General features: G+C 51.3%; 1 protein-coding gene across 6 annotated transcripts in view; it reads right to left on the bottom strand.

Moving 5' to 3' along the window:
• Positions 1-24431, bottom strand: part of GNB1L (G protein subunit beta 1 like) — a 58377-nt gene extending 33946 nt beyond the window's left edge. For 2 of the 6 annotated variants that reach the window (XM_070628070.1, XM_008542680.2), the window contains exons 1-3: positions 24316-24425; positions 24018-24110; positions 21451-21915 (exon numbers count right to left, since the gene is read on the bottom strand). In XM_070628070.1, the coding sequence (XP_070484171.1) occupies positions 21451-21493 (43 nt within the window). In that variant the 5' untranslated portion in view covers positions 21494-21915; positions 24018-24110; positions 24316-24425. Of the gene's footprint in view, positions 1-21450; positions 21916-24017; positions 24111-24315 lie in introns of all 6 variants that reach the window. The other 4 variants (XM_070628073.1, XM_070628075.1, XM_070628072.1 and 1 more) reach the window with 2 other exon arrangements.

Here is a 24431-nt window from a genome sequence, read left to right as displayed (position 1 = left end):
CCCACACTTGCCACCTGCCTGCGGCCTGATGGGAGTTTCCAGAACCTCAGCAGCACAAGGCTCGCTCTGAGGTGATGAAACCTAGTTCTCCTCTATTGTTTGCCCAGAACTGTAGGGAACAAACCCGTCACGTTGTTACAACAACCCAAATGCTCAGGCCAAGATGATGCATCAGCAATTAAGGGCTCCATCATTGCAAGCAATTAAAATAAACGCTTTATTTGAAAACTAATTAATTCTAGCTACATATTTTTCCCATGACAATATCCCATGATTACTTGATTTATGACATCTAATTATTCTTTATTAATCTAATTGAGAATAATCACATTATCCTATCTCCCATGGCACCGGGCCGCCCGGAGCAGAGGCCGCGGCCCCTTGCGCAAGGCCGATGCGCACTATCAGCCGCCCGCTGCTGGCTGCCCTGGCCTATCACTGGGCTTTTCCTCGCAGAGGGCAAAGAAACACGAAACTTAATCCACAGAGCACAACTTCGTATTCCGCCTGCATTTCGAGATGTCAAAGTGAGACACATTCTTTTCAAAATTAAAAAGAAAGACAATCTGGCACAATTTGCACAACTCTGACAGCCTTTCTAACTGGTGCTACAAATGCCCCGGAAAACTCACAGGCCCTCAGCTCACAGATGACAACAGTGTCCCCCTATGTCACATCTCAGCAGCAGCAGCCCAGCAGGCCTCAGGGCTATCCCCAGGAGAGCGGACCAGAGCCTTCCCCCAGGTGTGGGGAGCAGCGGGCAGCCAGGGCCCCAGGTAGCAAGGTGCACAGATGGCCGGGGACAGGCTTCACCAGCACTCACCCTCCCACCAAGGCACACACTCCTCAGGCAGGTGCAACAGCCACAGGAATCCGAGGATGCCCCTCTCTGGGAGGCAGGACCCTGTACGCAAAGGACCAGGTGTTGGCAAAGACCTGCCACAGCGCAGGGGGTCTGCAGCAGCACAGACGGAACCATGCAATTCAAGAGGCACAGGAGGCAGGGCCAGGGGAGGGGCTGGTACCTGAAGTCCAGAGGTCCCTACCCGAGGTTCTTGCGCTGCACATCCCACAGCCAGCCCCCCGCACCCGCCCTGCACTCAAGTCATGGAGTCATTTCCTTTCACTGCAACAGGAACACTGGGCCCTGAAGAGCTTGGAACTCAACAAAGAGCACCAGAAATGAGCCAGAGAAGGGACCACCACCCAGAGACGCCAGGCACTCCCCAGCCCAGTGGGTCCTGTCTCACTGTGCGTGTGAGAGGGCAAGGACGGGCCACGTGGGGTGCTGAGAGCACCTCGAGCAGGACCCCAGGCCCGTGAGTGCCAGGCAAGTGCAAGAACCAGCTCCCCCAGGCCCACAAGGCCCCTGAGCATCCATAACCAGCACAGAGAGGGAGGCACTGCCTTCCCGCTGAACGGACGCCCTGACTGGTCCTACCCCTCAAAATAGCTAAAAATGCTCATTAGAAATTACCAAAACCCTTACTACACGACTAAGTTGGCAAAAAAAGAGTCCGGAACTGTCAGAAGCCAAATACTAAGTAAAAGTCAAACCTCCTGAGGCCTGTGGAGCCCACGCTGGCTGTCGCCCTGAGGGCGCTGCTGCACCGGTAACCAGAGTTCCGGTTCTTAGGGCCTCTGCAGAGGACAGGTAAACCTCCCAAGGCGGGTGATCGCATGGGAGCATCCCCATAAAGCTGAGCCCCCACAGGGCTACATGCTCAGGGTCAGACTGAAGTGGAACTAAACCTGCACCTGGAGGCGCCAACATACCGCCAGCCCTCAGGTTTAGCCCGAATTCACACCTCCCTGGGGCTCCCCAAGCTTCAGTCTGTGAACGGCTCCTCAGAAGGAGCCCACCTTCAATGCAGGCCTCAATGAATTCACAGACAAAACCCTACCAAATGCAGGCTTGTAGCCAAAATGCATAAAAAGACAAACAAGGGAACAAGGCTCCAAGAGGGGAAGCCATCAGAAACAACAGGAAGCAGACCCAAGTAGGGGACGGCCATCTGCACACTGGGAGCCAGTTCTCATCAGACACCGGCTCTGCCGGCACCCGGATCTTGGACTTCCAGCCTCCAGAACTGCAAGAAGTAAATGTCTGTTGTTTGAAAAAAAAGAAAAAAAGAAACAACAGGAAGCAGAACTAGGCCCCCAGAGCAAAGCATCCCTGTATATAAAATAAGGATGCTTAATGGTTCTAAAGAAATAAACAGAGGGAGCTGAAGCTACATGTAGAAAGCAAGAGACTACAACAGTCGCCACTCAGATTTGGAAAAGGGCCCAACCGATGAAATGCTGGGGAAGAGGAGATTTGCACTGTGCCAAGGTACTACTCTACAGACTATGTGCTAATCACAAAAGGAAAAGGCACCTTTACAATGGAGACAGCTGGCTGTCACCACCTTCACCGTATGATGGAAGCTGGCACCACCAACAGTAAACACACTGGCACCACGCATCTCCTAAGATGATGCAAGTGGACACGGCGCCACCCTCGTACATCCGTGCCCACGCGTGCAGGAAACAAGCAGACACATCCAGATTATGCGACACCGGGCAAGACAACCAGCCGGGACTTATCACAAAGGTCAAGGGTGAGAGAAACAACAAGAGCAGAAGGCAGGGCCACTCCTGTAAATTAAGAGACTACAGAGGCATCAGGACCAAATGCACTGTGTGAACCTTACTAGATTCTGGATCAAAAAAAGGGGAGCTGTAAGGGACATTTTTGGGACAACTGGGGAAATCTGAATATGGACTGCAAACAATATAGAATGATTGTTAATTTTGGGGGGAAGGATCATGGCATTTTCTGTAGAAGAATGTCCATATTCCTAGGCTACAGAATTTTAGGGGTGAAAGGTCATGATGTCTGCAATCTGTTTTCAAATGTTTCAGAAAAAAACATATTCTCTCAGTCTTTATCTGTCTACATATAAGTATGTAGGCAGAGAAGTAAAGCAAATGGGGGAAAATGCTAACAGGTGTGAACATAGGGAAGGGCACACAGGTGTGCACGATGCTGCACTTGCCCCTTTCCTGTACGTGTAACATTTGCCCCTTTCCTGTATCTGTAACATTTGCTCCTTTCCTATATGTGTAACAATACGAAAGCTGCTCCGGGAGGCGAGGAAGACACGCACACTGGATGCGCTAGAATACACTGTTTCAATACAATAAAAAAGCAAACACCACAAAGAAAAAGGGGCAGAGGCTTGAACAGACGTTTCACAAGAAATACACACGTCCAATCAACATATGAAAGACGTTTATCCTAACTAATAATCTTGAAAATTCCTGTCAAAACCATAATGTGATATAATTACTCTCCTACCAGATTAGTGAAAAATTAAACAGTTTGTCACATGTTGACAAAGATGTGGGACAACTGGACCCCTCTCCCCTGTGGCAGAGCAGAAATGGAGACAACCACTTTGGAAAACAAGTGTAAATACCTTGTACGCCTTATGACTCAGCAACCCCACTCTTAGATGAACACCCTAAAGAAATTCTCACAGCCTACATTAAGAGATTTGTACCAGAATGTTCATAGTATTGTGGATAATGATAAAACTAGAAACAACCCAAACGGCCATCAGTTGCAGAATGGGATACATTTGGTATAGTCATACAATAGGACACTCCACAAAACTGAAAATGGATAAATTCCAGTCTCATGGATGAAGCTCAAAATCATAATTCTCATCAAGCTATACCAAGGAAGTAAAAAATGAGGCTGCGGACAGGGAGAAAATATTCGCAACACATATATCTGTAAAGGACTCATACTCAGGATAAGTCAATATGAAAAAAAGATAAAGTGATTTCCAAAGGCTACAATCAGAGATGGACAAGGGTCTACAAGGCAAATGAAAACAGTAAGAAAGCGGGAGTTGCAATACTGACAGCAGGCAAAGTCGAATTCCAGCCAAAGAGCATTAGGTTTGACAAAGCCAGACACTTTCTAATTTAAAAGCTGCAATTCAGACTAAGTATATAACAATTATGAATATCTAGGGACTCAATAACAGAAACACCATCTTTATAAAGTAGAAACTACAGGAGATGCAAGGAGTCACAGGAAAAAACTCACTAGTAATTGGAGAACGTGGTATACCACTCTCAGGGTAAGCCAGATCAAGTGACAATAATAAGCCAAGGAGACAGAAGACTCAACAAGGTAAATATATGGATCTACATGGAGCATCACATTCTGATTACAGAGACTACACCTTCTCAAGGGCACATGGAACATGTGTAAAACTTGATCATATATTGGGTCACAAAGAAAACCTCAATAAGTTTCATAAAGAAATATTCTTTGACCGATATTCTATGATCACAGTGCAATTAAACCAGAAATTAAGAAGATAAAAACCAAAAAGATCCTCCCAACTAAAAATTAAAAACCATTTATTAAACAACTTTTAGGTGAAAGGGGAAATACTTAAACCACAAATTTAAAAAAATGACCACGGAAACACTACATAATAGAATTCATGAGATATATTTAAAGTTTCGATGAGGGGCCGGCCCAGTGGCACAGTGGTTAAGTTTGCGCGTTCCGCTTCTCGGCAGCCCAGGGTTCGCTTGTTTGGATCCCGGGTGCGGACATGGCACCGCTTGGCACGCCATGCTGTGGTAGGCATCCCACATATAAAGTAGAGGAAGATGGGCGTGGATGTTAGCTCAGGGCCAGGCTTCCTCAGCAAAAAGAGGAGGACTGGCAGTAGTTAGCTGAGGGCTAATCTTCCTCAAAAAAAAATAAATAAATAAAGTTTCGATGAGAAGATAAGTAGAACTAATACCATGTATGAATATCATACAAAAACAGTAAATAAAATATTAGCAAATGGAATACAATATCAAATTAATAAAATAATACATGATGACTAAGTGAAATTTATCCTAGGAATGCAAGATTGGTTCAATTAGGAAATCCATGAATGTCATACACCGTATTAATAGATCTACAGAGAAAAATCATGTAATTATCTCCATAGATGCTGAGAAACCTTTGACAACATTCAATATACTCATTTTTTATTAAAATGCTTAAGCAAACAGAAACTGATGGGTTTCTTAAAAATGACTAAAATACACACACACACACACACACACACACACTTTCTCCTTAGTTCTAAAGCCAACGTGCTCCTATGAAGAAATACTGGAGGTATGTCCACTAAGATCAGAACACCCATTGTCCACACTACTATTCAACAATGTACTGGAGGTTTAAGCCAATGCAATTAGACAAGAAAAATCAATTAGAGGCATGTGAATTGGAAGAGAAGATGTTAAACTATCTTCCAGATTATATGATGGTGTACATGAAAGTCCTAGACAATCAATGATAAAACAGATTCAAACACTGAAAAAGAACTTCAGTATGGTAGCAGGAAATAAAACTAACAAAGAGAACTCAATAGTTTTCATATACAAAGACAACAACCCATTAGAGAAAAACACCATTTACAATACCAACTAAGAAGATAAAATACTTAACAAATTTTTAAATTTTTGCATGTCCAAAGGGATAAAAGTCTAGTGTCTTTAAAGTATATAGAACTCTTCAAAATTCAGGAAAGAAAGACTAAAGACCAAATAGAAAAATGGACAAAAGACATGAATAGATAATTCATTAAAAAAATATGAAAATGGCCCTCAAACACATGAAAAGATGCTTAACCCCACTCATGGAGAAATGTAAACTGAAACTACACTGAGAGGCTTCCAGTTCTGGCCAGGATGAAGTAACCTAACTGCAGCCTCTCTGGCTGATTGTAACTAAAAACTCTGGACAAAATATAAAAGGCAATTACTTGAGAACTCTGAAAAGTGAACCACAGCAGACAGATTTTGGAGGAAAGCAAAAACTTGGAGAAATGACCTGTATGGCAATGGTTTCCCATCTTTATTTTTACGTCTTGGGGCATTGTCTTGAGGCTGGGCCAAGGGTGCATAGCTGCAAGGCAACAGTGGCTAAAACTTGGATAGAAATGCCTAACTTCTGGATGGTGGTACACAGAAAAAGTCTAAAGAATGTGAGAGGAAATCCCTAAGGTTTGTTTTTCTCTTCTCTCTAGACACTACCCCAAGGATGGGCCCTAGACACGGAGCTGTGTGGAAGAAGCAACAGAGAAACCTCCATCTTTCTGGCCAGAGGAACCAAGGGAAGGGAGCTCTGCCAGATGGAGTGCGTGTGCATGTGCGCGCATGGTTGTGTGTGTATGTGTGTGTGTGTGTGTGTGTGAGTGTGTGTGAGAGAGAGAGAGAGAGAGAGAGAGAGAGGGAGAAGACTGCAGAGAGGAAAGAGCTAAAGAAAAAGGCCCCTTACCCTGTGAGTGGACCCACAAGAGTCCCAGGCTTACCTCAAGCTGAACGTGTATGGGACGGAACCAAAGCAGCACCCGTTTTAAGAACTTGATTAAGATTTAAACAACCGCCCAACACAGACTGACCCCCGAGTGACTGATGTGTGGGGCAGACCCAACGCAGCACAGCAAAAGCTTTGAAAATTGAAACGGGATTAAAACCATAGCCCACAGAGGGCGAGACAGAACTTGTGATGCAAATCTAACTGCGCTGACTGCTTGCTAACACGAAACAACATTCTCCAGAGGACCCAATCCAAGACACATCTAGGGTACAATACAAAATTATTCAACACACCGAGAACCAGGAAATGAGACCAATTCTCAAGGGAAAAGACAACTTACAGATGCCAACCTTGAGATGATTCAGATGTTGGAAATATCAGATAAGATTTTAAAAGAGCTTTTATGATTATGCTCTGTGAGACAAAGGTAAACATACTTGAAATGAATTGAAGGAAAGCTCTCAGCAGAAAAATAGAAATTAAAAAAAGGGAAATTTTATAACTGAATAATATGATATCTGAAACAAAAAATCAATAATGGAATGGGAGATGACAAAGAAGAGTCAATGAACATGAAGACTGATCAACAGAAATTATCCAATATAAAATGAGAAAGAAAAAGACTGAAATAAATAATTAGACCAACAGTGACTTGTGGAATAATAGTAAAAGGTCCAACATTCATGTCATTGAAGTCTGAGAAGAGAAAGAGATGGGGTAGGAAAATTACTTGAATAAATAATGCCTGAAATTTCACAAATTTGGGAAAAGACAAAAATTTGTAGATTCAAGAACTCAATGAATCATAAGCAGGATAAATGCAAAGAAAATCACACTCACGTCATAATTAAACTGCTGAAGAATAACAATGGAGAAAAAAAATCTTGACAGTAATGGCACATTATACACAGGGAAATAATAATTTGAATGTGTGTATTTCTCACCAGAAACTATGGAGGCCAGAAGACAGTGCAACATTTCTAAAGCACTGAAAGAAAATAATTCTATATCCAGAAAATTATCCTTTGGGAATGAAGGCAAAATAAAGATATTCTCAGATGAAGGAAAACCAGCAGAATTTCTTGCCAGTTGATGTGCTCTAAAAGAAATATTAAAGGAGGTTTTACAGCTCAAAAGAAATGACTATCAGAAAGAAATGTGGAAGAGAAATGGTAAATATCTGGGCAAAGATAAAAGACAAATTTTCACCTCTTAAGTGAACATATATGTCATTAAAATTATAACACTGTCTGGTGGGGTGTTGAATACAACAGCTATAACATGAAGGCAGGAGGGTAAGGAGATCTATATGATTGTAAGCCTTCTATATTTTACCTGAAACAAAAAAATATTCACTCTAAGACGACTGTGAAAGGTTAAGTATGTATGATGTAACCCCTAGAGCAACCATTAAAAACATATAGAATACAATGAGATATGGCCAAAAAGCCAACAGAAAAACTTAAACAGAGTATTTGAAAATATCCAAATAATCCAAAAGGCAGGGAAGAGGAGACAGAACAATAAAAAATCAGGGAAAAAGAGAAAACAACAAAATGGTAGACCTAAATAGAACCGTATCAATGATTACAACAATGTAAATGCTCTCAGTGTGTTAATTATAAGACCCAACAACTATAAGCTGTTAAAAAAAAGACCCATCTATAAGTTATCTAGCAGAAACCCTTTAAATATAAAAACATAGATAGATTAAAAGTAAAAAGATGAACAAGATACACTTTACAAATAATAAAAGAAAACCGGAGTGAATATATTAGTATCGGACAAAGTAGACCTCAGAACAGGGAATATTATCAGGGATAAGAAGGATACATAATGCTAAAAGGCATCAATTCATCAAGAAGATATAAAAGTCCTAAATGGATATTCAGCTAACAACAGAACTATAAAATGCACCAAGGAAAACCTGATGGCACTGAAGGGAGTAACAGACAAGTATGTCAGAGCTGGAAACTTCAACTCCTCCTGAGCCACTGACTCAACGAGTGGTCAGGGAGTCACACAGAAGACCTGACTAATACTCTACCTACCTCACCTGGGTGACAGCAAGAGAACGCTCCACCCAACAGAAAAACACAGGCTTCTCAAACGTGCACACAACATTCATCATGATGGACCATATACTGGGTCATAAAACAAAACTAAAAAAATGTAGAACCAAAAGTATGTTCTCTAACATGGAATTAACTTGGAAATCAATAACAGAAAGAGAACTGGAAAATCTCCAAATATCTGGAAAACAAACACCACATTTTTAAGCAATCAATGAATCGAAGACGTTGTCTCAGGAAATTAGAAAAAAAATTTTCTTTTTTTTTTCTTTGAGGAAGATTAGCCCTGAGCTAACTGCTGTCAATCCTCCTCTTTTTGCTGAGAAAGACTGGCCCTGAGCTAACATCCGTGCCCATCTACCTCTACTTTATACGTGGGATGCCTACCACAGCATGGCTTGCCAAGTGGTGCCATGTCTGCACCCGGGTTCCGAACTGATGAAACCCAGGCCGCCGAAGTGAAACATGTGCACTTAACCGCTGCACCAGTGGGCTGGCCCCAAGAAAATATTTTAACTGAATAAAAATGAAAAACAAAATATCAAAACTTGTAGGATGTAGCTAAAGTGGGGTATAGAGGAAAATTTATAGCATTAAATGCCTACATTAGAAAAGAAGAAAGTTCTCAAAGAAAGACCTAGCTTCCACCCTAAGAAACTAGAAAATGAGGAGCAAAATAAGCCCGAAGCAAGCCGAGGGAAGGAAATCATAAGAAAGAGCAGAAATAAATGAAACAGAGACTAAACAGCAGAGAAAATCAACAAAACTAGAGATTAGTTCTGTAAAAAGATCAACAAAATCGCTAAATTTCTAGCTAGACTGACAACAAAAAAAGAGAGAAGAAACAAACTACAAAAATGAAAGAAAGATTATCAGTACAGACACTACAAACATGAAAAGGATGAGAAGGAAATACTATAAACAACTCAATGCACATACACCCGACAACTCAGATGAGATGGAACTGAAGACCACAAACTATTAGAATGGCTAAAACAAAGAGGAGAAAAATCTGGCAAAACCAAGTGCTGACGGACACGTGGGGCGACACTGTTGGTGAGAATGTGAGTCCTCTGGAAAATGACTGGGCGGCTTCTTATAAAATGAAATATACATATGTCACATTGCCCAGCAATCCCACCCCTAGGTATTTATTCTAGAAAAATGAAAACTTATTTGCAAACAAAAGCCCATATATGAATGCTTATAGCAGTTCTATTCAAATTGCCCCAAATGGCAAATTACCCAGATGAGCACCCAGAATGAGTGGCACACCCTTGAGCAATAAAAGAACAAACTCTTGACAAATGCGACAACGTGGATCAAGCTCTAGAGAATCATGGTGAGTAAAAGGCTACATACTGTACGACTCTATTGATACGGCATTCAGAAAAAGGCAAAACTAGGGAGGGAGCACAGATGGGCAGGTGCCCGGGGTTGGGGGAGGGGCTGACTACCAAGGGGCAGTTGGAGGAGGTCCTGAGGTAACACAGCCAGTTCTGTCCTCAGATTTGGCGGTGCCGGTATGGCCACGTGTTAAGACTCACCGTAAGTACATTTCATGATAATCGTAAGTGTATTAATAACAGATATTTGAGAGTTCATACTGATATGAAGAAATAAATAAATGGAGGAGAGTAGACAAATCTCCCATGCAGAAGAATTCCAAATAATTTATGTATCCTCCGCCCACAGGGAGGTGGAATAGAACTGCCGCTCCTGTGTGTGTGGGGACTGCACAGAGTGACTTCCTTTCTAAGAGGACAGTCTGGAAAGGAAGGAAAAAAATAATAATTTTCCAGTGGAGAAACCTGGCAACCACGACCTCAGCTAGATGACGAAGGTCAAAATCAACAGAGATGTCAAGTTGACAAGACATACCCTTGATATGAGGTATGGGATGGTACTTTATCTTTGAGGTCTTGTTCCCAGAAACCCACAACCCTAGTCTAATTATGAGAAAAACATGCGACAAATCCCAGCTGAGGAACACCCTACAAAAGACTTGTCCAGTACTCCTCAAAACTGTCAAGGCCGTAAAAACCAGGGAAGTCTATGAAAGCGTCACAGCTCAGTGGATACTAAGGAGACAGGATGACTAAATGTAACGTGGTGTCCTAGATGGGATCCTGGACAGAAAAAGGACACTAGGTAAAAACTCAAGAAATCTGAATAAGGGGCTGGCCTGGTGGCGCGGTGGTGAAGTTTGCATGCCCCGCTTTGGTGGCCCAGGGTTCACAGGTTCAGATCCCGGGCATAGACCTATGTACTGCTTGTCAAGCCACGCTGTGGCAGCATCCCACATGAAGTGGAGGAAGATGGACACAGATGTTAGCACAGGGCCAACCTTCCGCGCGCGCACGCACACACACAAATCTGAATAAGGTATGGACTTGAGTCAATAACGATGTGTCAATCTTGGTGCATTACTGCGACCTCTGAATCACGCTAACGTAAGATGTTAATGATGGGAACAGGGCTCAGGCATGCTTCTGTGCACAAGGTAATGCAGTGGTCCACTGCTCTCTTGGCCATTTTTTGGGAGGCTGTTTTTCAAATAAAATATATTGTACAATATTTTTGTGCTAACGGTATTTAATTTACCACTAACGTATTATGAAAACCCAGTTTCCTGCTTAGACTTCTCTGGCTTCAAAGCCAATTTCTAATTCTACTTAAAATGACCTTAAACAGATTTCATGCCAACTTGTAAGTGCTTCTCCCATTTAAAATAATTCACCCTCCTATTTTTGCCCTAATATAAATAGATTTAAATTCATCAACAGTTCCCCCACTACCAGGTAGTCAGTATTAAGTTAAGCAAATTAGCTGGTGACTTTTCTCATCTTCATCACTGTCGGCACTTCCAGAAGTAGAGCAGCGCGCCAGGGAAATTCCCTGACCGCTGACTTAGCCACACTGCTCTCTCCCAGCCTCCTCAGCAACCCATTTCCTCTCTGAAGAAGCTCAGCCACTCCAGTAGGAAGATTCTGAGGTGGCCGGTCCCCACCCCGGCCAGCAGGAACAGAGACGCACTCCCTCTGCACCTCCCAGGCTACCCCTGGAGCTGGAAAGATGCTCTCTGGACAGGACTGCCCTGAGTGAGGACTGGTCACTAGCCCCCCCCCCCCCCCCCCCCCCCGCCCTTCCTGATCAGGACAGACCAGAACAAGGCCGGGAATCCCAGAACTGGCCCCTCAAAGCCACATCATACAAGCAGCAGCCTGGGCAGTGCAGGCCAGGTCACTGGGAAACCTGCTGCTTCACCCCAGGAACTGGAGGTCTGACCCTTCCCCCATCATCTTCAAAACTCGGGGAGATAGGGAGTCGGCACGGGCACCTATAGCACACCAGAAACCAGCCTCCGACACAGCGCTTCTCCAAGTGTCCCTCTCAGTCGCCAAGGCCCCTGCCGGTCAGTGTCCTGTCATCCATGGCGTTGGCTCATTGCCCAAGACAGGGGTAGGGACAGCCCAGTGGTCCTGCCATGAATAAGGCCAAGGACACAGCTGCCTCCCAGAGAAGCCACACCTGCCCACGGCGGCGGGGAAGAGCTGTGTCCCGCGAAGAAGACGGAAGGAGCAGGCCTGCTGGGACGGTCAATCCCAACGCCGCCCCCTGCGGCTCCGGGCCACAGGGCACTGCACACACCCCGCGGGCCAGGACCCACCCGCGCAGCCCCTGCTCACGCCAGCCCGTGGAGGACCGGCCGCCACGCCCACGGCAGCTCCCTCCGCGGCCCGCGCACAGAAGGCAGGGCTGCCGGGCAACTCCAACTTCACAAAGAAACCATTTCTGGAACGGGGCTCCACTTGGCGATTCGGAGTCAAAGGCGCACTTCATAGCTCCTTCCGAGCCCGCGCACCGCCAGGCCTCTCCCCTTTGAAGCCTCGGTGAGTGATTGAAGCGTCTGCTTTCCGAGGGGCAGATAGCACCGGGCGAGTAATCCGACTCTAAGCCCCAGGATAAAGGTAGTTTGTTTCCTCTCAGCCCGTCTGTCAACACCTCCTCAGTAATTAGCCCTAATTATTACCAAGGGCCAGCCTCCCATTCGGTTATTAAATCAGAAATAGTATCGTGGCCGGGCATCTGTCAACGCTGGACTGGCGACCTTGGATTCATTGAATCCCCTGTCAGTATCATGGCTTCAAAGATGCAGATCCCGGGGAGGGGTTCCGGGGATGCAGTGTGGCCAGCGCGGCCCGGGGTAGGGGGAGGAGTGGGGGGGAGCAGGGAAGGGAGGGAGGGCAGACGGTGCCAGGAGCAGCCCTGCACACTGCAGGCTCGGAGCCCACTGGGAGGGCGGGAGCCAGCACCATCTCTGAACGCCCCTCCCCGGGGCAGTAAGTGCACCCATTAACTCTGCATTGCGAGGGGGGGGGCACGCCCACCAACAGCCTTCCATCTACAGGGCCAGAGGCCCGTCCTAGGAGTGGCAGGCTGCGGCCTCAGTCTCCACTGACTGAGCTCGGCCGGGGGCTTGGCGAGGCCCTGTGCTGGCTGCTTTGTGAGTGCACAGGGAAAACGCCCGAGTCTCGGCCAGGAGCCTCCTCTGAGCCTCGTGGACACCCTGGGCACCTCCCGCGAGCTGGGCGGCCTGTGAGGCGGAGCTGGGGGAACAGCTGCAGACACAGGTATCTGCGGTGGGGCTGAGCGCAGCACCCCTGAAGGCCCTGGGAAGGACAGCCAGCAGCTCTGTGCTTGGCCTAAGGGCCTCTGCAACTTGGAGGCCTCCTGCTCCTGCAGAGCCCTCCCAGCTCCCGGGGCGGAAGCTGCCCCTCCAGCAAGGCTCACCTCCTCAGGCAGGAGCGGCACTCACCCCACCTCCCTGGGGCAGCATCCCAGACCCCTTGGGGCTGGCTGCCAGTGCTTGTGTGAAGACCACTGGGCCCCAGGCTTCTCCAAAGGCCAAGGCTCCTGGCCTGCAGTGAGCCGGCAGCACTGAACACAGTGCCTGGACATTAAGTCCACCAGGTCTCTGAGCGACCCTTTCGGCCGGGCCCCACTGTGTTTGGGGGAGAGGGCAAGAGAGGCCAAGTCAGAGCCGAGTCCCCAGGACCAGGATCCTCTGTGGCAGTCAAGGTGCAAGCACTGTGATGGGTGTCCGGGCCCTCCCACCCGCCCGCTGCAGCCGGTTCTCCCCGGCCGTGCCACAGCCAAGTGCCTGCTGGGTGCTCCACCAAGCTTTCTCGAGCTGGCAGGGCCAGGCTGGCTGGGCAGCAAGTGAGCCTTGTGGAGACAAAGGTACCTCCGGCTGCAGTGCATGAGGTGTGAATGGCCAGTCTGCCCCACAGCCAGCAGGGCTTCTTGCAGCTGTGGGCACAAGTCACAGACTTGTCCTTGGGACTGGGGGACAGACGGCCCTTGCCAAGCGGAGAGGAAATGCCAGGGTGAGGGGCCACTGGGAGGCAGGGGTGGGCAGGATGGGCGGGCAGGGCCTCTTCATCAACAGGCGTCTCAAGCTGCAGCTGAGGACGTCCGTCACCCCCAGGAGTGGGTCCAAGGAGCCTGGCAAGATGGCAGGAAGGAAGCCTAACTTAGGGGCGTTTTCAGCCAGCCTGCCCCCAGGCACTTACGGGCAGGGGCAGGAACCTAGCCAGCGCCGGAAAAACTTGTTGTTTTACAGGAAGTATGAGCATTCCTGTGCGCCAGTGCTGGCCTTTGGGGCCCACTTCTGCCGGGAGGCCTGGTTCACAGTGGCCAGGGTCCAGGGCTGACGACAACGCTCACCTAGCGCATGGACCAGAGGCTGATCCCCGAGGGTTGGTGCCTGGCCTGAGGGTTGGGAATGTGCCCAGGCAGCCCCTGGGCACCCAGTCCCACTTGGAGAGGGGCTCCTAACCACACTGTGGCGACACACTTTCTGACAGGGATCCGCGTGGCTGCTCCTGTGGCAGAGGCTACCTCGAGCGGGATGTGCCCCAGCAATGTCTACCACACGTTCACAGACATGCAGATGATGTGCTGAGAGATGTACGCATGTTCACAGTGCTCCGTGGGGTCTGTGCACACACATGTGCATTACGCTAACAGCTGCCGGCAGCGTACGGTTAGTCTGAGGGAGGGGAGTCAGGGGCAGTGATCACAGCGCTGACACACCTGCCACCTTGCAGGCACATGCGAGGCAGAAATTCCACCCAATTTACAGGCAGCAAAAGTGGGATCTGGAGAAGTTCGGTGACTTGCTGGGGGAAGGGGATGACGACAGGGACCAGGGGGCTGCGGTGGGCATTGTGAAGTGTGCACCTGGAGCGGGCCAGGAGGGCAGGGGCTTCACTGTCCCGGGCCTGGGTTACCCTCCCGGCCAACGCCACCCTGAGGCTTCCGTTTGCACCGCGATCTTCAAGGGAGGAACACAGGGTCTGGGTGGTGACAGGCTGCTGTGCCCCAGGGGCAGCACGCTGGATCAAGTCGCTGGCCAACCTCATGCCTTTTGGATCCCCTAGGCTGCAGACCCTCACAGGCCACCCACCACCCTGCGGCCTTTAGAAAGCTTGGCTACTGCGCGAATGCGTCAAGGTGAACAAGACTGTGCTCTTGGGGCCTCACAGAGCACGGGATGCAGCACCCCTGGCGGCCACCACTCCCTGCAGTGACCACACAGCACTCACACTTCAGCTGTAAAGAACGGCCACCCGCATGGCAAAGCACGGGCTCACTCCCTGACCACTGGCCCAAGCCCTGTGTTGCTCAGACGCACACATGGAGAGCAGCCCAAGGTCATCCCTCTCCACTGTCTGGTGACCCTGCCAGTGGGAAGACAGAAGCACCTGGCAAGTGCACAAACCCACCAGCCACAGGCCCCAGCTGTGGCCGTGTGCCCCGAGCCAGGAGAGAAGGTACAGGCTGCTGAGGGCACGCTGTAGGCCAGGGGCTCCTCCCAGGCCCAGCCTGGATGCCCCCAGGTCACACATTGTGTCACCCAGCTACAAATGAGGACACCAAGACCCCAAGAGAAACCAAGTGAGCTCATGGCTCCTGCTGTCTGGGAAGCGCACTCGGCAAGGCCGCCACGGACACGGCGCCCCCAGGGCAAGGACTGACCGCCACCAGAGCTGGGCAGCAGGCACGCCTTGGTCCACTAGGCCAGCCTGTCCACTTCTGTTCGTGACAAAATTTGAAGAGCAAAGCGGGGGGGGGGGGGGGGGTGATGTTTCTCTACCAGATAATAAAGACTCACGAGTGAGCTAGATCAGCAGCAGGGAGAGACCAGACCAGCGCAGGCGTGCAGGAGAGGCAGCACCGCAGCAGGCACAGCCGGCACCTGAGGCCGCAGTCCTGCGCCCTGCGGGACAGGGGAGACGGGGTCCTCTCTCGGTCAGGATGGAACAGGCCATGCTGTGGGGAACACGAGCCCCCAGCTCAGTGCTGCACCAGTGGAAGCCCACATCCCACGCCTGCTGCACGTCCAGCGCAGGTGGGCAGAGGGCCCTGCTCTTCACAGGCTCTCTGATGACGAGAGGAGACCCTCCCGTACCCTGCACATGACAAGGGGATTCGACACTCAATGTCAAAGGCAAAACACCACAACTTGGGGACAGCGGATCATGTCTTCGTCCCGAGGTAGGGAGAGATTCCTTAGTAAGAACTAAGAGTCTCGCATGCAGAACCGGGTGCCTCTTGCTCCAGGCCTGGAGGGGCTCTGTGCACGGGCACCCCTCAACCCACAGCAGGCTGTGCACACCACCACCCAAACTGCAAAAACAAAAAACAAAGAAACCCATCTTGCGCAGTATCATGGGCTAAATCATGTCCTTCAAAATTCCTATGTTGAAGTTCTAACGCCAGCACCTCAGAATGGGACTACACTTGGAGAAATGGCCTTGAGTGGGGTGATAACAGTTAAATGGGGTCATATGGGTGGGTTCCAACCCAATCAGACTGGAGTCCATATAAGAAAAGATTAGGAGACACACAGAGGGATGACCATGTGAGGACACAAGAAGATGGCCACCTACAAGCCAAGGAGAGAGGCCTCAGAAGGAACCAACCCTGTGGACCCCTTGATCTTGGACTTCTAGCCCCCAGGACTGTGAGAAAATACACTTCCATTGTTCAAGTCACGCAGCCCCAGCAGACTCACTCAGGCATCTTTCCACGGGAACCGACTCAGGCCCGCCCCCACTTCCTCAACAGCTGTACTGTGGTGTCCTGGTGAGTGGACACTCGCTCTTCTAACACAGAGTGCCCCAGGGTAGGACTGGCCACTCTCATCCCTTGGAACTCAAGTGTGGCTCGGTGGCTTCCTTTGGCCATGAGAATGGAAGGGGAATGACACACATCACTGGTGGTTCACTCTGGTCTTCCCCCTGCCTCTGTGGTTGTGGAGAACTATGTCCAGCGGAATTCCTGATGGCATGGGTCCCTGAGGGACTGCAGTGCACAGAGGGCACCCGACTGATCTGTGAGGATAAGTGGCTGAGATGCTAGAGGTTTTTGTCACTGCAGCACAATCTGGCACATCTTGACTGGTAGAACGGGGTAACACAACAGGGCTGTGGACCTCACTCCTTATCCCTGAAACTGCACTGTTCCCAGTTTTGCTGTTAATAATGCAGTGCCCCCCACCAGCCTCGGGCCACTCCACCCTGTTATCTCATTCAACTCTCCCACCGCCCTGAGGACAAACCCTTCTAACTGCTCAGAGAGGTCAGGTGACACCAGGCCCGGCAGCTTGGGCAGAGGCGGTGAGGTGTCCGAGCTCAAGTCCACGCTCTAAAGCCCACACGCAGGACGAGTGGTGGCCATCTGCACGTGGGCAAGGGGTCAGGTCAGCGTCTGCCTCCTACAAATGCCATGTGGGTGGCTTGTGGGACCTGATGCTCCAGCAGCAGCAGGAGAAAACTTATTTCTCCATGTCTTCAGCAATTCCAGGCATCTAAAACATTTAAAGTCCTGGAATCACAGGCAGAAAAAAAATTCACCCATATTTCCCTGTAGTCCTTTTCTGGTTTCACGGTGAAATCTTTAATCCACCTGGAATAAGGCTGGTGTAAAAAGTGAGGTAGGGGAACAGCTTTACTGTTTTCTAGATGGCTAACCAGTTGTCCCAACTCCTTTTAGTGAATAATCCATCTTACCCAATTAGTTTGAAACACCACCTTTAGCATAAACTAAATCCCTATATTTGGCTCTATATCAAAGTTCTCTATTCTCTTCTATTCACCCGTCCACACCAATTGCCAGGTGCCTTCATTATTACCAGCTTTATAAATGTTGACATCGACTTCAACACTTCCGGTGTTAGAACTTTCTTTGGAGACAGGTAGTTTTAAAAATCCAGCCATGGTGCCGCGTCTGATCTTTAGGAAATCAGTCTCCGGGTATTTCCAAGGGAAGTGAGGGACGGACGCAATGGTCTGGAAGTCAGGCCCCAGCACCTCGGCCTGTCCCTGAGCACATGTGGTACACCTTGCCGGACCACCCTGCCAGACCATGCCACTTGCAGGAGCGCCCCCCTCTGGGCTGTCCACCTCTGTGCAGAGAGCCGGGAATAGTTTATGACCCAAGGGCCCTCCTCCCACAGCACATGGCAGGGCCTCCTCTCCTGGCCCTCTGCTCCTTCTCCCCCAGAGTGTGAAAGCAGCTACATCATCACATCTACCCGAAGGCAGGCCACAGCGCCAGCAGGAGATGAAGCTGTCACTTCACACAATACTGTAGGCACTGCTTGTCTGGAGGGCCAGGCCAGAACCCTCCCATCCTCTCCTGACCCTATGTGTGCAGACACACAGAACAAGCAACCTTGCCATTGCCACTGAGGCCTGGCCCTCCTTTCCCGTCCTTCGTGGTAAGAGCCCAAGCACAATAGGAACCATTTTCCAAATTAAAAAACAGGTCATCCAGTCTCTCCCCAAATTCCCTCAGGAGGTATGCCAGACTATACCCCAAGCCTGCAGGAGCCGTCTGGGGCCTGGGGGAGGAAAGGCCCCAGGAGGACAGGGGGAAGGAAGGGAAAACAGAGCCGTGAGCTGAAGGAATTACTCCTGGTCCACTAAATGGAGACGGGAAAGGCAGCCCATGCAGAGGCCAGCAGCACACAGGGCGTCTACGGGGCCACACGGCCCAGAGAGCAGCTCGAGGGTCTAGTGCCAGAGCTGCCTTGCCGGCTCAAACAAGGACCCTTCTGATATCACCAATGATACCAGACCCATATAGGCAGGCCAGGCCACAGCCAACCACTGGGGGGGAGCGCGGCGGCAGTCCGACCTGAGCCTGCGAAAGCAGTGCCCACACCTGAACAATAGCACAGAGGAGCAGCAGTGTGACCCCGCAGAGGCACTGAGGCTGGGCTAGTGCATCCAGGGACTGCCTCCATCCGATCAGAATCAAGACTGCACGCTGGCATCTTCTGTCAGCTTGCAGCTCTTGCTTCGGAGGCTGTATCAGCTTCCCACCTATTTCCAAGGTCTGCACTGTTTTACGTGTAAGGTATCTGTGCCGTGAAATAACTCACACATAAAACCACCTGAACCCAGAGCCTTTTAGAGTGACCATTACTAAATAACCCCAACAATGTCTATTTTTATTAATTTTTTTTACCAGATGTTTATTACTGTTTTTCCTTAAAAAAAAAAAGCTTTAGGAACTTACTACATTTCTTACTTTTTCTTCCTACTATCCAGTAAGGTGTTCTTTTGTTGTTTCCACAGTTGGAAAACTGAAACAGGCTTGAAATTCCTGCCTAATGGCCCCTCTTGAGTGGGCGCACTGTGCCCATCCTGTGTTACACTTGGCTTGAAGGAGCTTCCGAGCTCAGCTCTCATCATTAGCAAACCCTTCCTTGTGCAGAACAGGCCTTTCTTCATTCCAATCCTTTGCCCCTGGGGCCTCACAGCTCTGGTCTGCTCAGTTCTCAAGCCCACACTCCACCTGCCAAGCCTCCCACTCCCACCCATTCAGCCCAACTCCTCCAACCAGACCCCTGGAGCCTCAAAGCCCCGACCAGAAACCACACGTGTGACACTGACCTGGCATGATGGTGGCTGGGCCTAGCCTGCTTCTGACAGCATGGGCACACTGCTTCTGCCCACAGAACCAGGACTCTGCTTGTCTGCAGCCACCACACCACAGACTCAGTCATGGATCCAACACACATTTAATGAGCATAGACTGTGTACCAGGGACACAAAACTAAGAAAGGACCCCTGCACTAGAGGCTCACAGTCTACCCAGAGATACAAGGATTACGGGTGTTACAGCATTGGGGCTTAAGTGCTGAATCAGCAATGTTTAAGAGTAGAGGGGGAGGTTGGGACTGCTGAACAGCATAAACTGAGAGGGCAGCACGGCCAAAGGCCCTGAGACGTAAAAATTCATGCCAACTGCTGAAGAAAACCAGGTGTGGCTAGATGTTAACATACAGAAGGGGAAAACGTCTGGAACAGAGCTGAGACCAGCAAGAGGACCTGCATCCCAGCTTCCTGCACGTAAGCCGCCCCAGCTGGCCATGGCTGCCGGTAAACCCACAGGGAAGCATCTTTCTCTGCCAAGGTGCCATCCCACTCATACTGAACGATGAAAGTGGCTGCGTCCCCCACGCAGGCTTCCTTAAATTCCAGGCCAGAGGGCAGAGGCCACAGAGAGCAGAGACGGGACGGGAGCCACAGCAGAGACCATCCAGGGACCGGATTCAAAGAGCGCCAGCACAGCAGACCCAGCCTAGTCCCAGCCAGCACTGAAGGCGGTGTTTTTGAGTATGGGCAATGCTTTACAAAGATGGTACAAATACCTGATGGGGACTATCTACGGAACCCTCTCCAACTGGTGGGAATAGGCCCAGGTGAGATGGTACTCCCCAGGGAGGTGTGGGCATGCAGCTGAGAGGCCAGCAGGAGGCAGCTTCTGGGCCCCTGGGGGAGCCAGAGGATGGAGGGCATAGGGCAGAGGCCAAATTTCTGCTGGGGCGCTGGGGAGGGCACATGGGAGATGACGAGGGCTGTGGGTGCTCAGACGGGGCAGAGCCCAAACACATGCACCCTGTGCCCAGTAACAGGGCAGGTGGACAGGGCAACACCTGGTGTACGATGTCTAGAGGCATCCAGCTGCACCACTCTGTCCTGACAGGGCTGTGGAGCTCATCAGAAGGGGCACTGCTGCACCTGCTTGGCCTGTGTTCAGAATCCAGGGCTGTGAGTCGGAGAGCAGGAGAAAATGGTGGTCCTCCTAGGGCACCCCTGTAGGGCACCTAAGGATGCCTCCTGGTCTCCTGTCTCAGAAACCTCCTCCTCTCTCTTCTGGAGTTCTGGACCCCCTGGGTGAGCCGGATCTGGTTTCTGGGCAGGGGGTTAACAGATTCTGAAAGTACAGGGGTAGGTTTGGGGGCTACCTCCCCTGGCTGGGAAGAGACTGGCCCTATAAGACCAGGATGGGTGCTGCACGCAGAGCTGGACAAGGCAGGGGGTCTGTCGACCCAGGGCTGATCTCCTTGGCCAGCTGTTGCTCAGACAGAGCAATTTTGGACAGAGAACTGGAACTAGAAATAGCGGGGGTGGCCACAGTGGCTGGGACAGGCCTGGGGGGAGCGCCTATGTGGAGTGCCAAGGCCTCCAAAAACCTGGCTAAATACTGCCTCACTCCAGGCAGCTGCAGGGCCACAGGGGGCCAGCTCGAGGCTGGGGGCAGGGAGCAGGGAACTGCAACATGGTAGTCAGCCAAATTATTTGGGTCTTGAATAATTTCCTCCAGATTCTGGCAAAACAGCTCTTAAGCGTCAGGCAGGGGCAGGTCCCCGTCAAGGTATGGGGCTGTCCATGCCCGGGCTTAGCCCGTCAGGCACCAGGGTCTCACAGATGCCACTGAGACTGTCCTGGCACTGCTCGAACTGGAAGGACATGTAATCGCCCAGCTGAGCCAAAAAGCTGTCCAGCAGCCATGGGGAGCCATCAAAGGTGCCTGAGTCCGAGCCTGCCACCCACTGGAAATCCACCCCAAGGGGCCATGGGCCGGGGATGCACATGGCCGGGGGCCCCCTTTCTGTGGGCTTACCACCAGGAACATCACTGGGTGTGCTCTCCTGTTCCATGGTCATGTGCACACACACAGGTCCCCACAGCAGGGCCGCTCAATCCAGGGGTCCACTAAGGGCAGTGTACGTGACCCCAGGGGAAGCCCGGTCCATCTGTGGCCAAGAGTGTGTACTGGCCTAAGTGGCTGCTGCCCGGATGGCACTGCAAGGACCCTGCCGACGGTGACGGCCACAAAGCATGCTGGGAGCGGAGGCAGCTGCTGCACCAACTACAAGAAGGGAGGAGGAAGGGAGAGCCGGTGCAGAGGGGAGGGTGGGCAGGAGCAGCACACAAGACACAACGGAACAGAGATGGGCTGAAGAGGGGCGTGGCAGACCCCGGCATTCCAGGCAAGTGCTGAGGGTCAGGGGAGCTGACAGCTGCGGCCTCAGGAGAGCTGAGAAGAGTTGATGGGACTGTCAGACGCACCACCATCCGAGGCAATCTGTCCGAAAACAAGGTGGGAAGAGCGAGAACTAGGGCCAATCATCACCACTTGGGTAGCAGGAGGAGGCAACAAGTAGGCAAATCCCTGGTGCCCTGCTAAGAGCTCGACTGGAAGAAGGCCCAGGAGGTCGGCCTGAGAGGTTCAAGAAGGCAGGTAAATGCCACCTGTGATGTCTCAAGGGCACGGTGTGACGGCAGATGCTGTCAGTCCCAGGAGAAGAAAAGGGGGCCTGATCAGAAACCCCTGGGCTTCCTTGGACATCCTGGCTGACTGTCAGGGAACTTCAGGAGGAGAAAAACAGTAAGCTTCTACTGAGCTTTCCATCCGCGCTGAGCAGTGGCACCCTGATGAGGCTGCTACTCTTATCGCCCCCACGGCAGAGTGGTGAGTGAAGTCACTTGTCTGCGGCCCCACACCAACCACTAAGTGGCAGAGGCAGCAGAACCCGGCTCTGGAACGCACGTGCTTAACCACTTCACCACACCGGTTACTACACTTCACAGTGCACTGAGGAGGTGGCTCTGGCTGCCCCAAATGCTGTGACTGCTGAGGACACAGACTGCAGCAGCAGATCCCTCTACAACACAGCATCAGGAGCACGGCAGGTGCTGCCCAAACACCTGACAGAAGCCTGGGGCCCTGCTACTCCCCTCCAGCCTCCCTGCCATGCTTCCCAGACCCTCCTCACCACTCCGAGTGCAGCCTGCAGGCACTGCCACCCTCCCCGGAAGCCACCTCCCTGCACCCCGTGCACAGCAGCCTGACCCCCAAGGTTACCCTCGCTTGCCATCTTCTCTCACAACCCCAGTGTTACTCCTGCAAAGGGCCTGAAGAGCAGTGGTTGCCAACTGTGAGCTGCCTAAAGAGCGCTGACGTGGAAAGGAGACTGCGACCATCAGCAGGTACAGTTCTCTTCCAGCGCAGGGAGCCCTCTCCTGGGGCTCTCACACTCTGCCTAGCCTGACTGTAGCCACCTTCCCAGTCTCTCTGCAAAGAGGTGCGCTCATGGCCTCCACAGAACCTTCCCTGTCTCACCCCTCCTCGTGCAGTTTTCCCAGCAAGCCCTCCACGCATACCCCAATGCTGCATCAGCTTGCACTGATGGGCACCGCGGCCTGCACACACCCTCACACACAGTTTCCTATGTGTTTATCTACCCCAACAGAGTGAGTTCCCCCAGGGCGATGTGACTCTGTTGGCTTTTCCGCCCAGCACCTCCCAGGGTTGCCCACAGCACTCAAAGCTGCCAGGGCCACCAGCACCTACCTCTGCCACCCACGCATTCTGGAACCTCGCAGGTACATCCCCCACTCCAGAGGATCTTCCACGAGAAAGCCCCTCCCATCCCAACACAGGAAAAAAATATTCTAGGGCCTGCTAGCAGCAGTGGCCCAAGGAGCAGCACATGAATGCAGTCCACTCACGAGTCTAGGGCAGTCCCTCACCCAGCTCTGCTGAAGTAATAACCAGGAACAGCACTCCAGCTCCCACCACCAATCTGAGGTTACGTGTCAGGCTGCGGGCAAAGACCACATTGCCTGCCCACAAACCAGTGCACTACACAGCTCTCTGCCTTCCCTTCTCCTAGCCCCAACCTCCCACCCCACTCAGAACCCTAGCTGTCACCCTGCCCAGTCATCTTCATGCCTCTGTGTCCCCTGCAGCCTCAGGGAGAAGGTTCCCCCTGAGCCAAGCAGCCAGCCCTGCTTGGGTCTGAACCTCCGTAAGCCTGGACTTCACTCTCAAAACTTGGATGACGTTGGCCCTTCCGTGCCGGAGGATCTCTTGGACTCTCTCGCTTCTCTCCCCACCCTGCCTGGTGCTGAGGAACTGGAGCCCTTTTCTTGGACCCGCCAGCGCGCCACTCGCGGAGCAGGTACCGCGGCGCAGGCGCACTGGCCTCCGCAAAGCCTAAGGCAGCGCCTGGAACGCGAGAGGGTTCTCTGCTCCGAGGAGACCGGGGCACCGGGAGTGGACTAACCTGCCCAAAGCCTCAGAGCGCGCGGAGGGCAGCCCACTGCACCCTCTCCCGCAGTCGGCATGCAGGAAACCGCGGGGAGATGCGCTCACAGCCCCGCCGCCGTAAGAAGCCGACCTACCTGCGGCTCCGCGAGGAGCCCGCGAAGAAGGTCCAGGGATGTGCGGCCAGGCAGTGCAGATGGCTTCCCTCCGACGGCGAGTCCCAGTGCCACCTAGAAAGTGGGGAACAAGACCGCCGCCGTGAGTCCAGAGAGCGCGACCCGGAGACGGCGGGAGCCGCCTGAATCGGCTCCAGGAGCCCCAGCCCGCGGCGGGATCCAAGTCGGGGCTCCAAGAGCCTCTCTGCGGACAACGAATCGGGAAGGGATGGAAGGGTGGGTCTCCCGCCGGCCGCCCGGGTTCCCGCCGCCCACTGACCCTCGGGTCCAAGTCAGCGACGCCGGCTCAGAGCAGCACAGCGCTCGGGTCCCGATCCCTCAGCGCAGCCACGCCCCCTGCGTGCGCGCGGCCGCCCCGTACGACCCCGCGCCGGC

Source organism: Equus przewalskii, chromosome 7 (assembly GCF_037783145.1).
Source record: "Equus przewalskii isolate Varuska chromosome 7, EquPr2, whole genome shotgun sequence".
Taxonomy (NCBI): domain Eukaryota; kingdom Metazoa; phylum Chordata; class Mammalia; order Perissodactyla; family Equidae; genus Equus; species Equus przewalskii.
The sequence above is the reverse complement of the archived record's forward strand: the minus strand, read 5'-3'. Positions and strand labels throughout refer to the sequence as shown.